General features: G+C 41.9%; 1 protein-coding gene across 2 annotated transcripts in view; it reads left to right on the top strand.

The window, feature by feature from the left end:
• The window catches only part of brinp1 (bone morphogenetic protein/retinoic acid inducible neural-specific 1), a 355,193-nt gene that overhangs the window by 227,156 nt on the left and 101,457 nt on the right, over positions 1-26,580 (top strand). For both annotated transcript variants that reach the window (XM_060841011.1, XM_060841012.1), the window contains exon 3: positions 22,932-23,122. In XM_060841011.1, the coding sequence (XP_060696994.1) occupies positions 22,932-23,122 (191 nt within the window). The remainder of the gene's footprint in view (positions 1-22,931; positions 23,123-26,580) is intronic.

A 26,580-nucleotide genomic window follows, 5' to 3' on the forward strand; every position in this document is an offset into this window, starting at 1 on the left:
ATATTAGTTGCTGAAATAAGCTTTAATTCTAAGTTGACTAAACATAATGTCCCAGCAGGCCTTGCAATGTCTAGTGGTCCTTTTTTCTATAATTCCACAGACTGAGTTCATTACAGTGCAGTTTGCTCATGCCATTTGGACGGTTTTAAGCTAACTTGGCAGGTGTGTCAGACTCAAGAGAGAATTGTAAAGGAGAATACCAAGGTTCACAAAATACTTGGGGATATAGGTGTCAGTAGCAAAGACAATAGCATTTTGAGAAGTGAAGTCAAAGTAAGGGAGAAAGAAATGAAATCCAAAACAGAGTTAATGCGCATGCACATAAATGCACAGAGTATGATAAATAAATTTGGAAAATTACAGGCACAAATTATCATGGGGAAAAATAATGTTGTTGCAAGAACAGAGATCTGTCTCAAGAAAGGGCAAGACTGTGTGTAAATATTCCTGGCTATCAGTTGTTCGTGAAAGATAGACAAGGAAAGAAAATGAGTAGCAGTGTTTGTTAAGGAGAGCATTGAAATGTGGGGAAAGGAGAATGCCCCAGAGGGTTCAAGAACAGAGTCAATTTGGCCTGAGCTAAAGAATAAAAATTCTTTAATTGAATTGTCCAATTAAAATCTTTCACAATCTTGTATTCTTATATTTTGTTTCTGTAGTAGAGCTTTGTCCTGGCACAGCTCCTGCCCCAACTGTGATGACGAACGCTCCCTATAGATGTTGGGTCCCTTGGTGAATTTTCTGTGGAATCTCAGGTGGAACTCTTTTTGGAATTGGGTTCCCTTGAGTAAAATTCTCAAGGGGCCTGGCCTTTATCAAGTGAAGTCCCTCCAGACCTGGCAAGGAGGGGAATGGGGAGTTTTCTGATGTCTTTAGCCACTCTGAAAAGACACTGTGTTCTCGGCTTTCTCTCCCAACAAGGAGATCTTTATGCACGAACGTAGCCTAATAGTCTCTCAGATTAACCTTGACAATGTACAAGGCTACGTGAAGAATCACAATCCTGGCATGTGTTCTGGTCAGCGATACTGGTTTCTGCTTTTTTTTTTGACAGTCACTTGATTTCTTACCCATCTCATGGGCTTTCGATGGGCTTATCAGTAATTTTCTTCCACTAAAAGTCTATTGTGCCAGCTTTTCAGCCATTATCTGTCTGTTCATCATATTTAGTCATAGTCTTGTATCCCTTGATTGCAAACCTGCTGGCAGTCTGCCCAAATATCCATCTGGCCGTTCAGGGAAAGACCTGAAAAGACGTCCATTGATACAGCATCATTCATGACCTCCAGACATACCAAAGCACTTTGCAAATACTTTTTGTTTTGGACTGCAGTCACTGTTGCTTACATTGAAGATATGCTGTGCTTACATTGCGAAATGTGGGGACCATCTTGAGGTCTATTGTGACGGATATTGCTGAGATTGTGACCATTGAGCCAATGGTCACATATATAAAGTTTGCAGTGTGCATTTGCCCAGTTCACTTCTCCAGTCTATTGTAAACTATTCATTTTAGTCACTCACTGGTTGACAACTTAGCAGCTGCTAATTAAGTATCTGTAGCATTCTAATTAAGCCTTTGTTTTTAAAAAGATCACCATTGCACAGACAAGGTTGAATGGCCTCTGCCTGCACTGGAACCATTCCATGATTATAATTTTCATTTCAACTGATCCCAACCCTTTCCAAAAATCCCTGCAATTTCTTTTCAGATTCGGTGCATGTCCATTTTGAAATCCCCAGTTATATCTGCCTCCATCACACTCACAGACAGAGCATTCCAAATCCATATTGTTTGTTTTCCATGGTGTCACAATTGGTTCTTTTTATCAAACACCATAAAAGTTCTTGACACTTACTGTAATGAGGACAGTTTCTCAATATCTACTCTGTCTTAATCCCCTCATGGTTTTGTATTCCACTATCTAATTCCCTCTCAACCTTCTCTAAGGAAAACAGGGACAGCTAGTGCAATCGATTGATATAACTGGTGTCTTTCATCCTCAGAAAAAAAATCCTGTCAACCTTTTCAGCATTCTTTCTAATGTATTCTTAAAGTATAGTGCTCTAAATTGAATGCAATATTCGCCATCATTTTCCTTGCTTTTGTACTCTGTGCTTCCTTTATGAAGCTCTCTTTTGTGTTTTTTTTAACACCTTTCTCCTCCTGCCCTGTGAACTTCAATAATTCTACCCCTGATGAAAGAGCAGTGCTCCGAAAGCTTGTACTTCCAAATAAACCTGTTGGACTATAACCTGCTGTTGTGTGATTTTTAACTTTGTCCACCCCAGTCTAACACCAGCACCCTCACTTCAATAATTCATGCACATGTACCTTTCAAATTCCTCTGTTTCTGTACCCCTTTAGAATCATGTTTTTTCAATATAGATTGCCTGACCTTGTTCTAGCAACTGAGGCTTGACCCATTTGACCAACCTCTTTATCCAGAATTAGATTTAGCCATGCAACCGTCCACATTGAACTAGACAGTACAAGTTCTTACGAACACATTGCAGGAGCTCTCCCCCTCTTTTATAATGTCACCACTACACATCAGTACTCAGAAAAGTGGATTTCTTTCCGATTTGTATTTTTTGAGCCTTGTTATTTCCTTTAAGGATTCTTCTTTATAGACAACCTAATCTTGGGAAAGATAGAATGGGTCACTATTAGTGTTCAGCTATGTCTGTTTTTGTTAACTTTAATCTGTGCTTGACCCCTCCAGCACATCTTCTCTGTCCAATACGACAAAATTTCCACTGGTTAATAAAGCCAGGTTTTCTTCTTTCTTTCATCTCCTTTCCCTTCTGTAAATCTTAGAACATAGAACTTTACGGTGCAGTACAGGCCTTTCGGCCCTCGATGTTGCGCTGACCTGTGAAATCAATCTGAAGCCCATCTAACCTACACTATTCCTTCTCATTCATATGCCTATCAAATGACAGTTTAAATGCCCTTAAAGTTGGTGAGTCTACGACTGTTGCAGGCTGTGCATTCCATGCCCCCACTAAACGCTGAGTAAAGAAACTATCTCTGACATCTGTCCTATATTTATCACTCCTTAATTTAAAGCTATGTCCCCTCATGCTAGACAACACCATCTGAGGAAAATGGGTCTCACTGTCCAACTTATCTAACCCTCTGATTATCTTGTATATCTCAATTAAGTTGCCTCTCAACCTTCTTCTCTCTAACAAAAACAGCCTCAAGTCCCTCAGCCTTTCCTTGTAAGACTGTCCCTCTAAACCAGGCAATATCCTAGTAAATCTCCTCTGAACCCTTTCCAAAGCTTCCACATCCTTCCTATAATGCGATGACCAGAAATGTACGCAGTGCTCCAAATGGGCCACACCAGAGTTTTGTACAGCTGCAGCATGACCTCGTGGTTCTGAAACTTAATCCCTCTACCAATAAAAGCTAACACACCATATGCCTTCTTAACAACCCTATCAACTTCGGTAACAACTTTCAGGGATCTACATACCTGAACACCAAGATCTCTCTGCTCATCTACGCTACCTAGAATCTTACCATTAGCCCAGTACTCTGCGTTTCTGTTACTCCTTCCAGAGTGAATCACCTCACACTTTTCCGCATTAACCTCCATTTGCCACCTCTCAGCCCAGCTCTGCAACTTATATATGTCATTATGTAACCTACAACACCCTTCGTTACTATCTACAGCTCTACTGAACTTAGTGTCATCCGCAAATTTACTAACCCATCCTTCTATGCCCTCATCTAGGTCATTTATATAAATGACAAACAGCAGTGGACCCAAAACAGATCCTTGCAGTATCCCACTAGTAATTGAACTCTAGGATGAATATTTCCCATCAACCACCACCTTCTTTCAGTCTTCTTTCAGCTAGTCAGGTTCTGATCCAAACTGCTAAATCACCCTCAAGTCCATGCCTCTGTATTTTGTGCAATAGCCTACCATAGGGAACCTTATCAAATGCCTTACTGAAATCCATATACACCACATCAACTGCTTTACCCTCATCCACCTGTTTGGTCACGTTCTCAAAGAACTCAATAAGGTTTGTGAGGCAAAGTCTACCCTTCACAAAACCATATTGACCAACCCTAGTCAACGTTTTCCTCTCTAGATGAATATAAATCCAATCTCCTATAACCTTTTCCAACACTTTACCCACAACCGAAGTAAGGCTCACAGGTTTATAATTTCCATGGTTGTCTGTACTCCCCTTCTTGAATAAGGGGACAACGTTTGCTATCCTCCAGTGTTCTGGCACTATTCCTGTGGACAATGACGACATAAAGATCAAAGCCAAAGGCTCGGAAATCACCTCCCCTCCTGGTTTCGAGGAATTTTGTGGACCGAATCATAGAGTCACACAGCGCGGAAACAAACCCTTCGGACAACCAGTCCATGCCGAACATAATTGCAAACTAAACCATTCCCATCTGTCTGCTCCTGGCCCACGTTCCTCGAAAACTTTCCTATTCATGTACTTATCCAAATATCTTTTTAAACATAATAATTGCACCCACTCCCATCAATTTCACAGGAAATTAATTCCACATACAAACCACCCTCTGCATAAAAAAAAATGCCCCTCATAGCTTCTTTAAATCTCTCTCATCTCGCCTTACAAATGGGCCTCCGGTCTTGAAATCTTGATCCCAGGGAAATGGCTACTCACTCTGTGTACACCTCTCATTGTTTTCTAAACTCTATAAGGTTGCCTTTCAAACTCTTACACTCCAGTGAAAACAGGCCCAGCCTATCCAGCCTTTCTTTATAACTCGGACCTTCCATTCCCAGCAACATCCTGGTAAATCTCTTCTGAACCCTGTCTAGTTTAATGCTATCTTTCCTATAAGCGGGCGACCAGAACTGGACACATTATTCCAGAAGAAGGTTCACCACTGTCCTGTACAACCTCAAGATGACATCCCAACCTCTATACTCAAAAGTCCTGCCTTTTTTTTGAATCAGTCTCTATCATCACCATAACATCATGTTTCCATTTTCTATTCACCTATAGGTCACCAATTTATCACTCTTTGTACATTTATATGCTTGCACTATAATATTAATGCTGATTTTGTTCCATTTCCTGTCTGATTTCTCCTAACACACAGATTTCTGCTCTCTTTCTCCCAATATTATTGGAACAACAATAGATCACAATCTCTGGCTGATCCACTCTCTCTTCTCAGGGTGCACTGCAGCCACCCGATGACATTCTCGATCCTTACATCAGAGATGCAATACACTGTTCTGGGTTCATGTTTGTGGTCTTCGAAATACCAGCCTGATCCCTGAATACTTGACTTTCCAAATCTTCCTGACTCCATTGTGATATTCTTCATCCACTTCTTTGTTAATGCTTCCTTATTCTAGTTTCTGATTCTCATCCCCTGAAAGTTCCCAAAAGCACTAACAAACTGCCCCAAACGAACCTGGCTGTCAGCAGTTTTGGGTGAAGCCGGTCTAGTCTGTAAAAAAATTCACTTCGAGAACCAGTTTCAATCTGAAGTCCTCCCATCAGTGTGGTCTGTCCCAGCATGCAGTCACCTGATGTCCTTTCAACACTGTCTGGTCTGTGGATACCAGGAGTTATCTCAAAATTTCTACCTTTTGAGGTGTTGCTTGCTCGTCTCGTTCTGAGTTTTTGAAAATGTAATTGCAGGACCTCCTGCCTCCGCTCATGTCTTTGGTAGTGATATGGATCATGATCTTTGTCTTTCACCCCCAGAGTGCTCTTCTGCCACTCTGGGACATTCTTCACCCCTGGCACCAGGAGAACAACGAGCCATTCTTTACTTCCCATGTGGAATAGCTTGTCCACTCTGCCGAACTGAGGTGCTCTGCTGTGCCTTTTTTTATGGGACCAACTTAATAGCAATAAATAATAGGTTTATGGAAGACTTGCATCATAAATATAATCAACTAATCTCCAATCGGCACCCTGCGTTTTGCTAACAACTGTTTTCTTTCTGAACCTCACTCCTTCATGCTCACACTTGCTCTGATCATCAGTCTCCTTCAGCTCCATGCTGCTCCCTCAAAACTCTCCAAATAACTTGTCCTCGTCTGCACCAACCCCACCACCACCATCAGCACCCCTCTGATAGGTTTTAACCCATTTACCTCTCACACTCGTTTCTCTCAGGCTCGGTTTCTCTAACTCCATTTTCCCTTTTTTGTTCATTTGTCCTCGGTTCCCCTTCATTCTTGCTGACTTTGTACCATCACATTTTGCTATTGCCTTCCAACACAGTTTTCCTTAGGCTGTCTCTTGCATTTTCTCTCACACTGTCACTCTCTGTTACTCTTGCTGTCATTACCAGCACCCCCATTCCCCAACCTTGTCTGTCCACATATTTGATTCAGCATCTCTTGTCCTTTTTGATGTAATCACTAAGATGCAATGTAAGAATGTCAATATTTATGTTTTTTCCTCTCCATATAATAATAACTTCCATTTCTGTAGAACCTGAAATGTAGTAAAAGCATTCATTTGTATCATTTCTTCAGTATCATTCTAGTTTTTGCTCAATGGGCTAGAATGAGATGTCTCACTTACATTTTGGCCTGTACTGTGTATGGATCATTGCATATCTAAGCACAATTGTTCATTAAATAAATACTTCAGCAAGTAAAGGGTGAGTGAGAATTCCTATCGTTTTTGATTATATATGCATGACCGATAGTCCTGTTGTTTTTGTGTGACACAAATATTAACAGTTATATCTGTATAATTAATATTGCATTATTTCCATGTTATCAATGTTACGTGAATCCCACAATACTGCTCCTTCATATCCTGTGAATAAAATCCTTATTACGTTTCTTAATCATATCAAATTTATTTTCATCACAGTCGATGAGAAGATGGGAAAGAGAGAGAGAAAATTATGTGTGCATCTATGAATATATGCATTCACCTTGTATAAATTTCTTGCATGCATGAAATGTACATGCAGGATGTATATAAAGTCATGTGTAGTTTAGTATATATATAGAAGCAGAATGTAAGTAGAATACAAAAGCATCATTCATGAAATTGAAAACTGCAATGCAAATTTCTAGTTTCACCATAACCATCATCAAAGTACATTATTTAAACTGATTTTTTTCAGCTATTCCTGTTTGATCCTGTCACTATTTTCAATTTCTGCATCTGAAACAAAATGAATAAATGTAAAAGTGGCATTAATAACATTAAGAATAATAACATTATGAATTATTCTTTCATAGAGTCATGGACACAGACCCTTTTAGTCCAACCAGTCCACAGTGACTATGTTCTCAAACTAAACTAATACTACTTGCCTGCATTTGGCCCATATCCCTCCTAACCTTGCCCATTCATGTACTTAGTCAAATATCTTTTCAATGTTGCAGTTGTACCTGCATTCACCACTTCCTCTGGAAGTTCATTCCACACATGAACCACTTCCTGTGCTTAAAAAAAGTTGCCCTTCATGTCCTTTTTAAATCTTCCTCCTCTCACCTTAAAAAATGCCCATGAGTTTTGCATTCCTCCACCCCAGGGAAGAGACCCTTCATATTCACATTACCTATGCACTTCATGATCTTATTCCAGTTTCCTTCTGATGTGTGTGTATATATCCAAAGTTAGTCATAGCTTAAATTGTACCAGGCCTTTATAGACAACTTGTATAAAAGATCGGGAGAATCCACCAATTGGTTTTTGACCTTTCCATGAAACAATGTTACATTAGAGCCCACATGAATTGCAGTCTCAAAACAGTACAAGTCATTCTGCTATAACACGTATTTCGTCAATGCAAATTTGCTGTAACAAGATTAACAAATTGGGATGTTGTTTCTAAAGCATGAACTTCTAAGAAGTGTGATGGCTGTAATGTGATTACATCGCCAACACTTTAAGCTCTGTTTCTAAAGCGTGATTTGTCTATTGCACAAGAACGCAACCATGGCGTTATCTAAGAGCTAACTGTACACCAAGTGTGTGATCTCCAGCCAGCAGTCCCAAGTTATATTGCTGATTTCAGCATTGCTGGGCATCTGAAAACATTTTTTGAGAACTAAGATCAAATGGATTACTGGCAATCTGTCAATTTGACGTAAAACTATACTGTCATGATGTCACGATTGAGCACTAAGTAGTGTTACACTGCCTCCTGGAGGTAGCCTGACAACTCTGTGCAGCGTGATGTTTGTGATTTTCATGATGGTATGAACTTGAAAAAACTCACTGACATGAAAACAGCAATATTAACCCTTACCACCAATAAAAAGAACAAGACTTCCAGCATGTACCGAAGAAAACGCTTTCGAACGTTGTTTAATTCCAGATTCCATTTGAGGTGTTGTGCAGCAGCTTAAGATTGTTATGCTGTAAAATGGATGAAAGAAAGGGCAGGGGGAGGGCTGCCTTATCTATTCAGTGGAATCTTGAATCCTTTGTTTTAGAATCACATTTTTTTTAATTACTGGGGTATTTCCATTGAGAGAGCAATTCAGATGTTCTCTACTGTTGCTGGTGGGTTAGGTTAAATTGCTTCCTTCATTTGAAATGCTTTATCTCTAAGTTACAGAAAGCTACAGGGACTTAATTGAGTGCTGAAGCATCTATTCTCAATAATCTAACAATCAATGTATAGGTTACTTACAGAAACATCAAAAGTACTGAGAGTTGCATTACGTGGATCGGAAAGCAAAGATAGTAATGCATGATTAATGGTGATAAAATGTAATTGTCCTTAAAAAGAGTTTGGAATGAAGTAATTACAACAGGTCGAAATAGGCCCAGTGTAAATTTTATTATTGATTTTTAGCAAGAACTTCAAAACCTGTAAACAAAAAATAGATTACTGCATACTGAAGAGCAATTGTGTTCAAAAAGAAGAGCTTTAACACATTTAGTATTGGTTTATCGTGGATTTCCCTTTGATGCATTTGTAGGATGTGGCAGCACTGGCAAAGCCAACATGTGTCATTCCACCTTCAGTTACCCTTGAGGAGGTGGTGTTGATGCCTGAGTGGCTGTCAGAACATTTCAATGCATAGTTCAAATTCACCACATCTCTAAGTGTCCAGAATCGCATACAGGTCATGGTGTTACCTTGTATCTACTGCCCTTCTTCGTCTAGGGTTCAGAAGGTCCTGATGAAAATAAAAACTTTTGTAGGTTTATGCTTTCCATCTTATTGAATCCCTACAGTTTAAAACAAGCCATTTGGCCCAACAAGTCCACACCGACCTTACAAAGAGCATCCCACCCTACCCATGGAACCCTGCACATCACATGGCTAATCCACCTAGCCTACACCTTCCTGAACACTATGGGCAATTTAGCATAGCCAATGCAGCTAACCTGCATATCTTTGGACTGCGGTAGGAAACTAGACCACCCAGAGGAAACCCATACAGACATGGCGAGAACATGCAAGTATTACACGGACAGCCACCGATGCTGGAATTGAACCCAGATCCCTGGCACTGTGAGGCAGCAGTGCTAACCATTGAACCACTGTGCTGCCCCACCTCTTAAATGGGGCACACCACTGATGGCAACATCGGCAAAGTGGTGGAGACAGTAGATATTTAAAATGGTTAACAGGGTGCCAATTAAACAGGTTGCTCTATGCTGCCTGGTGTTGAGCATTATTCCCTCTAACTTTCTTTCTGGCTGTGTGAGCCTCTGAGATCTGTGCGCAAAGATTCGACCAGTCCCTTACCATTAGCCATTTGATCTAGTTATCATAGGCATGAGCATTAACAGGCCACTTGACAGCAGTGGACATTACATCTGAGTCAGATTCCTAACCTGCCTCAGATCCATCAACACAGTGGGCCATCGGATAGTGATGAATGAGCTCTGGAAATCATTAGTTGATCCCTCTCCTGGATTTCTTGGATATTTAGGTTACCCTGGAACAGGTCCATTGAAACAGCAGCTGGAATTAAACTTGTAACCATCCTGGTTACTGCAGCATGGCGTCAGAATATCTACCCACACCAGCATTGCGTTGGAGCAACTACCCACTGCAGCATAGCATCAGAGTAACAACTCACTTCCACATCGCATCAGAGTAACTACGCACTGCAGTATAGCATCAGAGTAACTACCCACTGCAGCATAGCATCAGAGTAACAACCCACTGCAGCATAGCATCAGAATAACTACCCACTGCAGCATAGCATCAGAATAACTACCACAGCAGCACAGCATCAGAGTAACAACCCACTGCCACATCGTATCAGAATAACTACCCACTGCAGCATCATGTCAGTGTAATTACTCACTGCAACATAGCATCAGAGTAACTACGCACTGCAGCATAGTGTCAGAGTAACTACGCACTGCAGCATAGCATCAGAATAACAACCCACTGCAGCATAGCATCAGAGTAACAACCCACTGCAGCATCGCATCAGAGTAACTACCCACTGCAGCATAGCATCAGAGTAACAACCCACTGCAGCATAGCATCAGAATAACAACCCACTGCAGCATAGCCTCAGAGTAACTACCCACTGCAGCATAGCGTCAGAGTAACAACCCATTGCAGCATAGCATCAGAATAACTACGCACTGCAGCATAGCATCAGAGTAACTACCCACTGAGGCATAGCATCAGAGTAACTATCCACTGCAGGATAGCATCAGAGTAACTACCCACTGCAGCATAGCGTCAGAGTAACAACCCACTGCAGCATAGCATCAGAATAACTACGCACTGCAGCATAGCATCAGAGTAACTACCCACTGTAGCACAGCAACAGAGTTACTATGCACTGCAGCATAGCCTCAGAGTAACTACCCACTGCAGCATAGTATCAGGGTAACTACGCCCTGCAGCATAGCAGCAGAGTAACTACCCACTACAGCCTAGCATCAGAGTAACTACCCTCTGCAGCATAGCATCAGAATAACTACGCACTGCAGCATAGCATCAGAGTAACTACCCACTGTAGCATAGCAACAGAGTTACTATGCACTGCAGCATAGCCTCAGAGTAACTACCCACTGCAGCATAGTATCAGAGTAACTACGCCCTGCAGCATAGCATCAGAGTAACTACCCACTGAGGCATAGCATCAGAGTAACTACCCACTGCAGCATAGCATCATAGTAACAACCCACTGCCACATCGCATCAGAATAACTACCCACTGCAACATAGCGTCAGAGTAACTACCCACTACAGCCTAGCATCAGAGTAACTACCCTCTGCAGCCTAGCATCAGAGTAAGTACGCACTGCAGCATAGTGTCAGAGTAACTACTCACTGCAGCATAGCATCAAAGTAACTACGCGCTGCAGCATAGGATCAGAGTAACAACCCACTGCCGCATCGCGTCACAGTAACTACCCACTGCAGCATAGCATCAGAGTAACTACCATTGCAACATAGCATCAGAGTAACTACCCACTGCAGCATTGCATCAGAGCAGCTATCCACTGCAGCATTTCATCAGAGTAACTACCCAGCACAGCATTGCATCAGAGTAACTGCCCACTGCAACATAGCATCAGAGTAACTACCCAGTACAGCATAGCATCAGAGCAGCTGACCCCTGCAGCATAGCATCAGAGAAACTAGTCACTGCAGCATCGTGTCAGAGTAACTAGTCACTGCAGCATCGTGTCAGAGTAACTACCTACTGCAGCATAGCATCAGAGTAACTATCAATTGCAACATAGCATCAGAGTAATTATCCATTGCAACACAGCGTCAGAGTAACTATCCACTGCAACATAGCATCAGAGTAACTACCTACTGCAGCATCGTGTCAGAGTAACTACTCACTGCAGAATCATGTCAGAGTAACTACCCACTGCAACATAGCATCAGAGTAACTACCCAATACAACATAGCATCAGAGTAACTATCCATTGCAGCATCGTGTCAGAGTAACTACCCACTGCAGAATCGTGTCAGAGTAACTACCCACTGCAACATAGCATCAGAGTAACTACCCAGTACAGCTTAGCATCAGAGTAACAACCCACTGCCACATCGCATCAGAATAACTACCCACTGCAGCATAGCATCAGAGTAACTATCCACTGCAACATAGCATCAGTGTAACTACCCAGTACAGCATAGCATCAGAGTAACTATCCATTGCAGAATCGTGTCAGAGTAACTATCCATTGCAACATAGCATCTGAGTAACTACCTACTGCAGCATCATGTCAGAGTAACCACCCACTGCAGCAACACATCAGAGTAACTACACACTGCAGCATAGCATCAGAGTAACAACCCACTGCAGCATTACGTCAGAGTAACAACCCACTGCAGCATCGTGTCGGAGTAACTACCCACTGCAGCATCGCGTCAAGTAATTGAGGATCTGAAATTTGAATTTAGGCTGTTGTCAGAAGCAACAAGTATCTGTAGATTTTTATTAACAACAAAATGGCTTTTCAATTTAAAGTAACACAACAAAATGGCTGCAAGTAATGATTTGACTATGTGAACTTGAACTGATGCTTTATTTAGAGATAAGAGAGAACAATGGATTTTTCATAATATGAATTATAAGACTGTGATTTGGTATTCAAACTAACTTTGAACTGCTTGCATGAGATGGTGCTCTGCGTAAAGTAAGTACTCTTTCCTGGGGAATATCATTGGAATAACCTGCTGTAAATCATGTCACCTTATTATATGTGATTGGTCTTTTCTTGTAATTTAGGCTGTACTATCTCTTAAAAAACATATAAATAATGTATAATTTTTTAATGTAATTGCATCATTTCTCCACGGAACACAGAAGCTTTTAACATCCGTGTTGCTGGACAAATCTGCGCCAGGCTGCCTTATTTTATCCAACTGGTAGCCTTGCTTTAAACAGACCGTACTCCTAGTGATTCTTTTGACCGATCTCAAACCAAGTGGCCTCTTTGGTGGGGTTTAGATCATCACAACTGCCCACTGCAGCATCGCATCAGAGTAATTATCCCTTCAGCATAGCATCAGAGTAATGATCCACTGCAGCATAGCATCAGAGCAACTACCCACCGAGAACAATGAACAAAGAACAGGACAGCACAGGAACAGCCTCTTTGACCCAGCCCCACTTAGCATTTGCCAATACATGAGGCCTTTCTAAATTTAAAAAAAATTACTTCTATCTGCTCTCTATCTCTCTGTTCCCTCCCAATTCATGTATCTGTCCAGATGCTTCTTAAACGTTGCTTTTGTGTCACTTCTACCCATGCTAAATTGCCCGTAATGTTAGGTTAGGGGAGTTGCTCTTTGGAGTGTTGGTGTGGACTTGTTGGGCCGAAGGGCCTTTTTCCACACTGTAGGGAATCTAATCTAATCTGTTCCGGTGCATAGAGGCACTTGCCACCATCGATGCAAAATACTTGCTTCTCAGATCTCCTTTAAATATTTCCCCCTTTTACTTTAAACCTACGTCCCCTCCTACATTATGCGCTACCCTGAGATAAAGACTCCAACCGTTCATTCTATCCATGTCTCTCATAGTTTTGTAAACGCCCAGGTTGCCCCTCAACTTCTGACTGTCAAATGAAAACCAACACAGTTTGTTCAATCTCTCCTCACAGATAATACCCTCCAAACCAGGCAATATCCTTGTACACCTTTTCTGTACCCTCTCCACATCCTCCTAGTAGCGTAGTCACCAGAACTGTATGCAATCTTCCAAATGTGCCCTAACTAAAGTTCTGTATGGCTGGATACTCTACGCCCCAACCAATGAAGGCAGAAATGCTATGTGCTCTTCAATACTTTATCTACTTGTGTTGTCACATTCAGGGAACTATGGATCTGCGTGGCTAGTTCCCTCTGTGGATTAATGTTTCTCAGAGTTCTACTGTTTACTGTATACTTCCCTCCCATATTAGACCCTCCAAAACACATCACCTCATATTTGTCTGGATTAAATTCCATCTGCTATTTCTGTGCTCAAGTCTCCAGCCTATTTATCCAGCTATATTGTCTGGCAATCCTCCTCACTACCTGCACCTCCCCCAATCTTTGTGTCAAACTTTTGAAATAGGGCACATACATTCTCCTCCAATCATTGACTTTTATTACTAATGGCAGGATCTCAGCACGAATCCCTGCAGAGCACTACTGGTTACAGATCTCCATTCAGAAAGGCATGCTTCCATCATTACTCTCTGCCTTCTACGACCTAGCCTGACTTTTGCCACCCCCCGACTTTGTATCCCTCTATCTCTTTCCCCTATGCCCTGTGTCTTTGCCACCCCCTGCCCAAATCGTGCAGTTGTCTTTTCTGCTCCTGAATCTTCCCCTCTATTATTCGCCCCAGACATAAAAGCCTCTCTTCATCGCCCTCCATGTTCTCTTTTGCCCGGGGCTGGGGTAAATGAATCTGTGCGGACTGACCAGCCTGTGACTGCATCCCTCAATGCACAGCAAGATTTCAGTCCCAGAATCCCTGATCCCCAATGGACCAGGAGGAGAACATTCAGCCCATTGTGTCTATTCCGCTCCAGCTTGCTCAAGTCCATGTAGACAGCATCCACTGCTTTTCCCTCATCAGTCATTTTTGTCACTTCCTCAAAACGTTCAATCACATTTTTGGAGACATGAAGCTCCCTACATAAAGCCGTGGCATATGTCACTAATGTGTCCATATTTTCCACACTGTAAATAAATCCTGACCCTAAGAATCTTCTCTCTCCCACTGACGTAAGGTTTTAGATTAGATTACTTACAGTGTGGAAACAGGCCCTTCGGCCCAACAAGTCCACACCGACCCACCGAAGCGCAACCCACTCATACCCCTACATTTACCCCTTACCTAACACTACGGGCAATTTAGCATGGCCAATTCACCTGCACATCTTTGGATGGTGGGAGGAAACCGGAGCACCCGGAGGAAACCCACGCAGACAACGTGCAAACTCCACACAGTCAGTTGCCTGAGTCGGGAATTGAACCTGGGTCTCTGGCGCTGTGAGGCAGCAGTACTAACCACTGTGCCACTGTCCCACTGGTTAAAGTGGCACCGTGGCACAGTGATTAAAGGCTCACTGGTCTTTAATCTCCCAGGTCAAACAAAGGAACAGTATTGGCTATTCTCCTGTCCTCTGAGCGGACAGGAATTTTTGGAGCTTTAATAGTTTTTTTTTCCCCGCTTCACATCATTTTCTCTCTTTGTATCTGTACCTCAGCTAAAATTTCCTTCCGGAATCCTGATTCATGTGTTCACTAGCTTATAGTTTGGACTATGAACTGCAGTGTGAATTTATGAGATTGCAGACAGAGATGGTGTCAGCTTCATTTGTCATGATAATGCAAATACTATTTTGGTAGGATGTACTGATCAGAGGGTCATGGAGGGATTGAATCTTGCAGCACTGGATAAAGCCACTCAGCCTAGCCTTTAAAAGAGAAAGCCAATTCATCTGAGTATTTTCCACAATCATCTAGCAAATCTATCGATCTTCGAGAAACTACTCAACTGCCTGTTGAAAGTTCCTACTGGCCTATGCCCATCAGTCTTACTTGTATCATGTCAAGGGATTCAGAACCTCTGTGTAAAGAAAATTTCCCTCATTCCCCCTTAGTTCTTTTTTCACATTACAAATTCATGAAGTGCGGTCATTGATCCACCCGCCTGGTGCAAGTACAAAAGAACAGACTGCACCATTTTGCATATGTCTATTAAGTCTCTGTTTACTCTATCAACTTTAAGAATAAATCCAGCATTCCAAAGTGTGACAGAACTGATGTCTCTCATCCTGGATCTTATCCAAGTGAATTTCCTCAATTCCTGACACTCTTTATTTGTAAAGGCATCCTAACCCAATACTGTAGTCTTGCAACTTGTCTATGGAAAAGGATTTTCTTTTTTGAAACCTCAATGATTGGTGGGCTCCAACATAACTAGAACTATAATGGTTTTATATATTTACAAAGCATGAGAATTTAAGGGTTACTGCAGATTATAATTGCCATAGATGCTGTTGGATGCGAATCTTATCAGATTGAGTGGATCGATTGGAGAGACAGTTAGAAGCAATGAGGAATTTGCAACAGCAACAGTATGTGATGGATGGCAGTTATAGGAAGGGGGGAAAGTCTCAGACACAGTCACATAGATGGGTTAACTCCAGGAAGGGTGAGAGAGGTCGGCTCCTAGGGCAGGAGTCTTTTTTAGATATACCCATTTCAAACAGGTATGCTATTTTGGAAAATGTAGGGGGTGATGGATTCTCAGGGGAATGTAGCATGAACAGCCAAGTTTCTGGTATTGAGACTGGCTCTAACGAGGGGAACGTCGGTTTCCAAGAGATCAATTGTGTTAGGGGATTCTATAGTCAGAGGTACAGACAGACGTTTCTGTGGCCAGCAGGGAAAAAGCAGAATGGTGTGTTGTTTCTCTGGTGCCAGGATCAAGGATGTCTCAGAGAGGGTGCAAAATGTTCTCACAGGGGAGAGGGGCCCGCAGGAGGTCATTGTCCACATTGGAACCAATGACATTGAAAGGGAAAAGATTGACACTCTGAAGGGAGATTACAGAGAGTTAGGCAGAAATTTAAAAAGGAGGTCCTCAAGGGGAGTAGTATCTGGATTACTCCCAGTGCTACGAGCTAGTGAGGGCAGGACTAGGAGGATAGAGTAGATGAATGCATGGCTGAGGAGCTGGTATATTGGAGAAGGATTCACATTTTTGGATCATTGGAATCTCTTTTAGGGTAGAAGTGACCTGTACAAGAAGGACGGATTGCACCTAAATTGGAATGGGACTAATATACTGGCAGGGAAATTTGCTAGAACTGCTCGGGAGGATTTAAGGTGGTAAGATGGGGTGGGGGGGACCCAGGGAGATAGTGAGGAAAGAGATCAATCTGAGATGGGTACAGCTGAGAACAGAAGTGAGTCAAACAGTCAGGGGAGGCAGGGACAAGGTAGAACTAATAAATTAAATTGCATTTATTTCAATGCAAGGGGCCTAACAGGGAAGGCAAATGAACTCAGGGCATGGTTAGGAACTTGGGACTGGGATATCATAGCAATTACGGAAACATGGCTCAGGGATGGGCAGAACTGGCAGCTCAGTGTTACAGGATACAAGTGCTACAGGAAGGATAGAAAGGGAGGCAAGAGAGGAGGAGGAGTGGCATTTTTGATAAGGGATAGCATTACAACTGTGCTGAGGGAGGATATTCCTGGAAATACATCCAGGAAAGTTATTTGGGTGGAACTGAAAAATAAGAAAGGAATGGTCACCTTATTGGGATTGTATTATAGACCCCCCCCCCCAATAGTCAGAGGGAAACTGAGAAAAAAACTTGTAAGGAGATCCCAGCTATCTGTAAGAACAATAGGGTAGTTATGGTAGGGGATTTTAACTTTCCAAACATCGACTGGGACTGCCATAATGTTAAAGGTTTAGATGGAGAGGAATTTCTTAAGTGTGTACAAGACAATTTTTTGATTCAGTATGTGGATGTACCTACTAGAGAGGTGCAAAACTTGACCGACTCTTGGGAAATAAGGCAGGACAGGTGACTGAGGTGTGAATGGGGGAGGACTTTGGGGCCAGCAACCATAATTCTGTTAGTTTTAAAATAGTGATGGAAAAGGATAGACCAGATCTGAAAGTTGAAGTTCTAAATTGGAGAAAGGCCAATTTTGACGGTTTTAGGCAAGAACTTTCGCAAGCTGATTGGAGGCAGATGTTCGCATGTAAAGGGACAGCTGGAAAATGGGAAGCCTTCAGAAATGAGATAACAAGAATCCAGAGAAAGTATATTCCTGTCAGGGTGAAAGGGAATGCTGGTAGGTATAGGGAACGCTGGATGACTAAAGATATTGAGGGTTTGGTTAAGAAAAAGTAGGAAGCATATGCCAGGTACAGATACGATAGATTGAGTGAATCCTTAGAAGAGTATAAAGAAAGTAGAAGGATACTTAAGAGGGAAATGAGGAGGGCAAAGCAGGGACATGAGATAGCTTTGGCAAATAGAATTGAGGAGAATCCAAAGGGTTTTTACAAATATATTAAGGACAAAAGGGTAACTAGGGAGAGAATAGGGCCCCTCAAAGATCAGCAAGGTGGCCTTTGTGTGGAGCCACAGAAAATGGAGGAGATACTAAATGAATATTTTGCATCAGTATTTACTGTGGAAAAGGATATGGAAGATATAGACTGTAGGGAAATAGATGATCTTGCAAAATGTCCAGATTACAGAGGAGGAAGTGTTGGATGTCTTGAAATGGTTAAAGGTGGATAAATCCCTAGGACCTGATCAGGTGTACCTGAAAACTCTGTGGGAAGCTAGAGAAGTGATTGCTGGGCCCCTTGCTGAGATATTTGTATCATCGATAGTCACAGGTGAGGTGCCAGAAGACTGGAGGTTGGCAAACATGGTGCCACTGTTTAAGAAGGGCGGTAAAGACAAGCCAGGGAACTATAGACCGGTGAGCCTGACCTCGGTGGTGGGCAAGATGTTGGAGGGAAACCTGAGGGCCAGGATGTACATGTATTTGGAAAGGCAAGGACTGATTCGGGATAGTCAACATGGCTTTGTACATGGGAAATCATGTCTCACAAACTTGACTGATTTTTTTGAAGAAGGAACAAAGAAGATTGATGAGGGCAGAGCAGTAGATGTGATCTATATGGACTTCAGTAAGGCGTTCAACAAGGTTCCCCATGGGAGACTGATTAGCAAGATTAGATCTCATGGAATACAGGGAGAACTAGCCATTTGGATACAGAACTGGCTCAAAGGTAGAAGACAGAGGGTGGTGGTGGAGGGTTGCTTTTCAAACTGGAGGCCTGTGACCAGTGGAGTGCCACAAGGATCGGTGCTGAGCCCTCGACCTTTTGTCATTTACATAAATGATTTGGATGTGAGCATAAGAGGTACAGTTAGTTAGTTTGCAGATGACACCACAATTGGAGGTGTAATGGACAGCGAAGAGGGTTACCTCAGATTACAACAGGATCTGGACCAGATGGTCCAATGGGCTGAGAAGTGGCAGATGGAGTTTAATTCCGATAAATGCGAGGTGCTGCATTTTGGGAAAGCAAATCTTAGCAGGACTGATACACTTAATGGTAAGGTCCTAGGGAGTGTTGCTGAACAAAGAGACCTTGGAGTGCATGTTCATAGCTCCTTGAAAGTGGAGTCGCAGATAGATAGGATAGTGAAGAAGGCGTTTGGTATGCTTTCCTACATTGTCAGAGTATTGAGCACAGGAGTTGTGAGGTCATGTTGCAGCTGTACAGGACATTGGTTAGGCCACTGTTGGAATATTGCGTGCAATTCTGATCTCTTTCCTATCGGAAAGATGTTGTGAAACTTGAAAGGGTTCAGAAAAGATTTACAAGGATATTGCCAGGGTTGGAGGATCTGAGCTACAGGGAGAGGCTGAACAGGCTGGGGCTGTTTTCCCTGGAGCATCGGAGGCTGAGGGGTGACATTATAGAGGTTTACAAAATTATGAGGGGCATGGATAGAATAAATAGACAAGGTCTGTTCCCTGGGGTCGGAGAGTCCAGAACTAGAGGACATAGGTTTAGGGTGAGAGGGGAAAGATATAAAAGAGACCTAAGGGGCAACTTTTTCATGCAGAGGGTGGTACGTGTATGGAATGAGCTGCCAGAGGATGTGGTGGAGACTGGTAGAATTGCAACATTTAAGAGGCATTTGGATGGGTGTATGAATAGGAAGGGTTTGGAGGGATATGGGCCGGGTACTGGCAGGTGGGACTAGATTGGGTTGGGATATCTGGTCGGCATGGACAGGTTGGACCGAAGGGTCTGTTTCCATGTTGTGCATCTCTATGACTCTTATGACTCGATTTGTATTGCCTTGTACATTACCATATAATCTTTTCTCATTTCTCTATTTGTTTTTAATTTTCCTCTTCATTTGTTGTGCCGTGGTCGGTTTTCCTCTGTATTTTGTGCATCACATTTTGCATAATTCTCTTTTGTTTCTCTCTTTCTTGATTTATCCATTTATGATCCAGCGAGTTTTTTTTTGTTTTGATTGCCTCTGCCTCTGTTTTTCTCCCCTTAGAAAATGTTTGGACTCACCTTAATTTTCTTGAAGACATACCTAATTTACTATTTTTCTGGCTATCCTTAACTTCCAAACCTCCTGTGCCTTACCTCAGTTCAAATTGCTTAAATGATCTCTCTTCCAATTGGGTATTTTCACTTCATTTGGTCCCTTTCCGTAATCACTTTAGACCTCATTATGTTATGATCACTGTTACATTTGATACAGATTTATCCTATGAAGTCTTTTATGTATGTGTAAATAAGTTATCTTCTCACTTGTATCCTCAGTATGTGCATGGTTATAGTGTAGATTCTTGTGTTTTGTGACTATAAAGCAAATTGTAAAGTAATCACTTTCACTATTATGGCTCAATTATCTGTTCAGCCCTACTAGTGCTGTAACTTTTAAAAATTGTTTATCTCATAAATTAAAGATCTGCCAATGATCCACTTTCAAATCTCTCCCAGTTATAACAGTGTAAGTACCTTATCTGAAGGTTTCTACATCCACTTTCACTTTATGTTCTCAGTGGACACAGGTCCATAGTACAAAGCAGGTAATTCTAACTTCCTACCGATCAACCCCAACTAAGTTACGGATGATTTTCAGGAATGCTGCATTTGAATAATACCATCTATATACATAACTGTGTATCTAAAATGGGGTGAATTTTGACGCTATGTGAACTTATGTAATATGTGTATTATATCCAAAGTCAATGGAAGAGTGGTTTAAAATGAACTGCCAGTATGGTATTGCCTGTTTATTCTACTTCCCAAAGTCAAATGTCCCCTGAGAACTCTTCATTTTGTAGTGCTAACCTCAGTTCAACTTTGATTTAAAATGCTTAAATTTTGATAGGATACCAACACCCATTATGTGGCAGCCGCTGTAAGAAATAGTAAGAGGTGGACAGTCACGATGACAATTTGTTCCATCCATATTCATGACAGATCATGAATATTGGTTCACAACCATACATGTAGAAGATCATCAGAAGCAAAAGTAGATTAGATTAGATTCCCTGCTGTGTGGGAGCAGACCCTTCGGCCCAACAAGTCCACATCGACCCTCCGAAGAGTAACCCACCCAGACCCACTTACCCCAGACTAATGCGCCTAACTGACACATCCCTGAACATTATGGGCAATTTAGCACTGCCAATTCACCTAACCCAGGCCATTCAGTTTATCAAGTCTGCTCTATTCTCTGAAATAATGGGTGATCTCCTAATCCTCAACTCCATTTTTTTTCCCAAAACCCTTGATCCTCTTTGTGATTAAAAATCTGCCTATCTTAGTTTTGAATATACTTAAATACCTGGATTTGACAGCTCTCTGTGGTAAAGAATTTCACAGCTTCTCTATTCTCTGAGAGAAGAGATTCCTATTTATTTTTCTCTTAAATATGCCACTTCATGTTCTGAGATGATGCCACCTTATGTTCTGAGGTCCTAGACCCTCCAACAAAAGGAAACAATCTATCCATGTATACCTTGTCAAGTCCTCTGAAAATCTTGACATTTTCAATAAACTTGTATCTCCTTCTTCAAAACCCTGATCCGAGGGCTGATTCTACTCAACCTCTCCTCATAAAACAGTCTCTGCAAACCTGGTATCAGTCTAGTGAACTTTCCCTGGACTGCCTCCAATGCCAATAAAACTCACTTTTGAAGAGGTTAGCTGCGTATTGCCATGAGTAGTTTTGTAGTAGGGGGTGAACTGGAAATTGTGGAGACACCGGGGTCTTGGCTGCTAGCTGGAAAGCTAACAAGAGTGTTGCAAGTATGCCCAGTGCACATTGTTCCACAGACTCTTGATAGGCTCATGACGGGCCTTCCCCATGATCAAGGACCTCGGGAAGTCCTTGCCTCGGGGCAGCTGATTAATCAGAAACCAGAAGGACAGCTGAAACACAGCATCACTGCTGAGATGATGGCTTCAGCTTTGTAACATCCATTCAGGCCAAAGCAACAATGGGAGGTGGGGGGCGGTGTCACAGAGAATTAAGGATATCTCTGTCTGATTTCTGATGCATTTGATCAGAGACTTAATGCATTTGGGTAAAGGAACCACTCTGAGTCTTTGACTCCCATCTGCCCCTACACCTTTCCCAGGTTGCTGTATCCAACGAGTGTCCAACTGCTTTACTTGTCAAACTCCCCATTTGATGAAACCTTCAACCCACTGCTGGTGCGATGAGACACCAAAGAAGTGAATCATTGCAAATTTTACAACTTACAGATTTGCAAACTTCCAGTTTTAGGATATCCACAGGCTTTCTTGCCGTGAATTTAGTCAGGTTAAAGACAAGAAGGCAACCAGCATTGTCCCATCTCAACAAATGCCCACCCAACATTAAAACTCACCGCAAGATTCTCTCATGGCCTACAAATTGGACCCAGAGGTGGGAGGCGATGGCCTATTGGTATTATTGCTGGGCCACTAATCCAGAGACCTGTGTAATATTCTGGCGATCTGAGTTCAAATTCCATCATGACAGAGGGTGAAAATTGATTTTAATAAATTTCTGGGATTAGAAGTCCTAACAATGACAGTGAATCAATTGTCAGAAAAACCTACCTGGTTCACAAATGTCCTTTCAGGAAGAAAACTGCTGTCCTCACCTAGTCTGGCCTACATGTGACTCCAGACCCACAGCAATTTGGTTAACTCTTAACTACCCTCTGGGCAATTAGGGATGGGTAATAAATGCTGGCCTTGCCAGGGATGTCCACGTTCCGTGATTGAATAAAGAAAAGTCAATATGACGAGATGTGGGCAGCTGGAGGAGGATGGCAAAATATAATTTGCAGTTTACCCAAATAGTTTGGCTGAAAATGTTTGCTTCAATTGTAGCCCCCAGCTTTGGCCGTTCTATCTTTCCACACTTTTATTACTTTTGACAATTCCCACATTGTCATTGCAGAGAATTTGCACGTTGGAAGGTGAGAAATACAGCAGTCGAAAGGAGGGACTTAATCCGGAACCCCATCCCACTAATGCCAGAATTCCAGAGAAGCATCCGCTTGCTGGGAAGGAGGCCTTCTACCCAGCAGGTGATAGACACCATCATCCGAAAATACGGAACGCATGTTCTGTCATCAGCAGTCCTTGGAGGTAAGCTTTTGCTGTAATCCACTGCACTTATCAACCACGGTATAATGGTGGAGAATCCTGTCATTTTAGAGACTGTGTTAACTTGTGCTCCATTCATACACTGCAAGCTGCTAAACATGGAACTTAAAAACTTTGAAATTGTGGATTCGGTTTGCGAATTGTATGTCTTTAAGACCCACACCACTGTGATTTGACATAGGCTGCCATCCCTTCACCATGGCTGAGTTAAACTCACTGCCTCACAACACTGAGATTAGCTGATGTACATGTCAGGAAGAAGGTTCACCATCACTTTCCTGAGGGTGGGTAGGGGCAGGAAATAAATGCTTATATTGCTAGCATTTTTGGTCATAAGCAAAGAACAATTTTTAAAAAAATCCAGGCTGGAGCTGCATGGTGTTCCTCTGGATATTATGGCTTCATTCTGATTACATGCCTTGCATTTTAAACTGTTATAATGGGCCATTGTTTCTACTGGGTCAATGGACCTTTTTGTTGCATTAGTGTACTCCTGGCCTGGTGTGTTGGTATCCCATACCAGCATACCAATTTTGCATGTTGTATTTCCTATAATGTATTTGGGGTTCACTCTATATTCTTGTCCAATGCAAATATAAACATTTAATTCAGAAGAGAAATTCTGAGTGGTTGGAAATCAATCAAGTCAAAGCATCAAGAGATGGATGGAGAGATAAATCAGGAAGAGTCTTTGAGCAGGAGAAAAGTGTGTAAAAAGAAAAATTACTGGCAGAGAGGTACACCAGAGATAAATGAAATGCAAAGCAACTAGAGAGACCACAGGGCATGCAAAAGTGTGCTAGCTAGAGCAACACTGACTTTATTTGTTTTTATGAAAAGAGAATAGGCAATACACTGTACAACTGATGGCAATTTCTCTCTATCAGTTGACAGCACCATTTTGTTGAAGAAACAACATTAGTGACAGCAGGTGAATGATGAAAGAGCAGTTAGTCAAATAGAACAGATAAGCTGATGGCAACACGTTACTCCTTTGGTGCGTATAGAATGAGGAGAAAATAAAAATTGAGAAGTGACAATGATATAAATTTCTTAAGCTTCAAAAAGTTCAATGAAGCTGGGAGATCTTTGTTGATCGTATGAATTTAACATGATTAAACAGACTGACAGTGCAGCAATCCTCAGTCTCAACTTTTAAACAATTCATTCAGCAGGATTGATCTCCCACTTAGTGAGAATTCGGACAAGTACACCTGCATTAATCAACACTGATTACTTTGCATTGAAAGGCTTAGAATGCTGAGTCTTGGGTAACAGTATGTGTTGATCAAATATGAGCCTGGAGTTGGATGAGTGGTCCATTGGAACCTGTCCTTCAATCTAGTGGGCATTTCCCCATAATATTTTAACTCTGAATTTGTGTAAATGATGATAACACAACTCTGCTTGACTTGACCAATATCCATTTGAGTGGCAATGTACATAGAATGTTGAATAATTAAGCTGCTATTTTGTGGAATCCTAACTAATTGTGTCCTCCACTATCATGAAGCAGGACTCAAATCCCAATAGGGAGTGATACTTTTAATGGAAGTGCCTTCTGGTTCCACAGGTCACATATTCTGATGGTCTTTGTTTTGGTGGATAAGGATCTAGAGCTGTGAACAATTTACATTCCATGGAGTAGACACGGAGTGAGTGATGTTTCAGGAGGAGAAATTTTGAACATATTGATTGAGATGCAGCAGACTTCTCAGCTTAGTACATCCAGGCCAGGATTAAAATCTACATAGAATCCCACAGTGAGAAGAAGACCATTTGGCCAGTCAAGTGCACACCACCCCTCTGAAGAGCATCACCCCCCCAGACCCACCATATCCTTGTTTCCCATGGCTAATTCACCTCATTTGTACATCCCTGGTCACTGTGAGCAATTCAGCACAGCCAGTCAGGCTAATCTGAATATCTTCAGACTGTTGGAAAAAGCTAGAGCACCTGGAGGGAAAGCATGCAGACACGGGGACTGTGTGCGAACTCCCCACTGACAGTTGTCTGTGGCTAGAATCGAACATGGGTCTCTGGCATTGTGCTCACGACTGAGCCACAGTGCTGCCCTATATATAGTCAGCTGTCCTTTGGGCAATCCAGCTGACTCAGAATCCTGTGGGTATCTGATGGAAACTGCTCACTATTCAGTACTCATCATTAATCTCTCTCAAATTGGCAGAAAGAATGAATGATAAGGTTGCCCAGTCAAGTTTATTATACATGATCATTCTTGCATTTGTTTGGCTGGATAGCTTGTTTACAGCCTAGAGTGATGCCAGCTTTGTGGGTTCAAATCCCATATTGGCTTCACCATCTTCTCAACCTCATCCCTTGTGAGGTGTGGCGACCCCTCAGGTTTGACTGACAGTCAGTTGTCTCTCGTTAATGAGAAAGCAGTTATCTGGGACTATAATGATGTTACCTGTATTCTTGGTTGCAAGCATTTGGCAAGCATCGTGATTCTCCTTGTCTTGTCAAGAGAATAATTTTTTTTCATCTTAAAAATATTGCAGCACAGGAAGAGGCCACTCAGCCTATCATAATAGGGAGGTGGCACTGTGATAATGATACTGGATATATGTTCAAATCCCAACACAGTTGCTGGTGAAATTTTAAATTCAACTAAAGCAAAACTCTGACATGAGTGTAGAGGTGACCATGCAATGATCCTCAATTGCTCTAAACCCCATCTGATTCACTAATATCCTTTCAGGAGGAATATCCGCCATCCTTACCCAACCTGACCTACATGTGATTCCAGATCCACAGAAGCTTGGTTCCTGATTGCACTCTGCCAAGCAAGCAACTCAGTTCAATGGAGTGTAAGGACAGACAACCAATGCTGGCCATGTCTACAATGCCAACACACCATCAAAGAATAAAGAAAGAAATTGCCTCTTTCAGCTTCTTGAAAGATCTATCCAATTAGTCCAACTCTTTATCTTTTCAATCTAGTCTTGAAATGTTCCCACTTCCCTCCTGCAGTTATTATTGATTCTGCTTCTACCCACTAATTCAGGTGGTGAATTCGAGGTCATTGCATATCAAGGCATAAATGAAACTGTCCTAATCTCACCTCTGGCTCTTTTTCCAATTACTGTAAATCTATATTTAATATGTAATCCCAGTCCAAATCCAGCAACTGTTTTGACAATTTCGTCTTTCCAGACCCTGCAAAATATCTGAACGTAAATCTTGAAACTGCTTTTGTGTGAATCAGCGGTAATCCATATAATACGAATTGGTGGAGAGAGAGCAAGTTAACATCGAGTCCAGATGACTCTTCATCTGACCCATTGCGATTTCCATCATTTTTGTTTTCAATACAGCTTCCAGCTTCTGTAATAATTTGATTCTACAAGTTGGTGTTTTGTTTCTCATGACGCGATATTATATAACTGAAGCAACTAGATTTGGAAATGTAAAGCAGT

This window comes from Hemiscyllium ocellatum, chromosome 21 (assembly GCF_020745735.1).
Source record: "Hemiscyllium ocellatum isolate sHemOce1 chromosome 21, sHemOce1.pat.X.cur, whole genome shotgun sequence".
NCBI classification, from domain to species: domain Eukaryota; kingdom Metazoa; phylum Chordata; class Chondrichthyes; order Orectolobiformes; family Hemiscylliidae; genus Hemiscyllium; species Hemiscyllium ocellatum.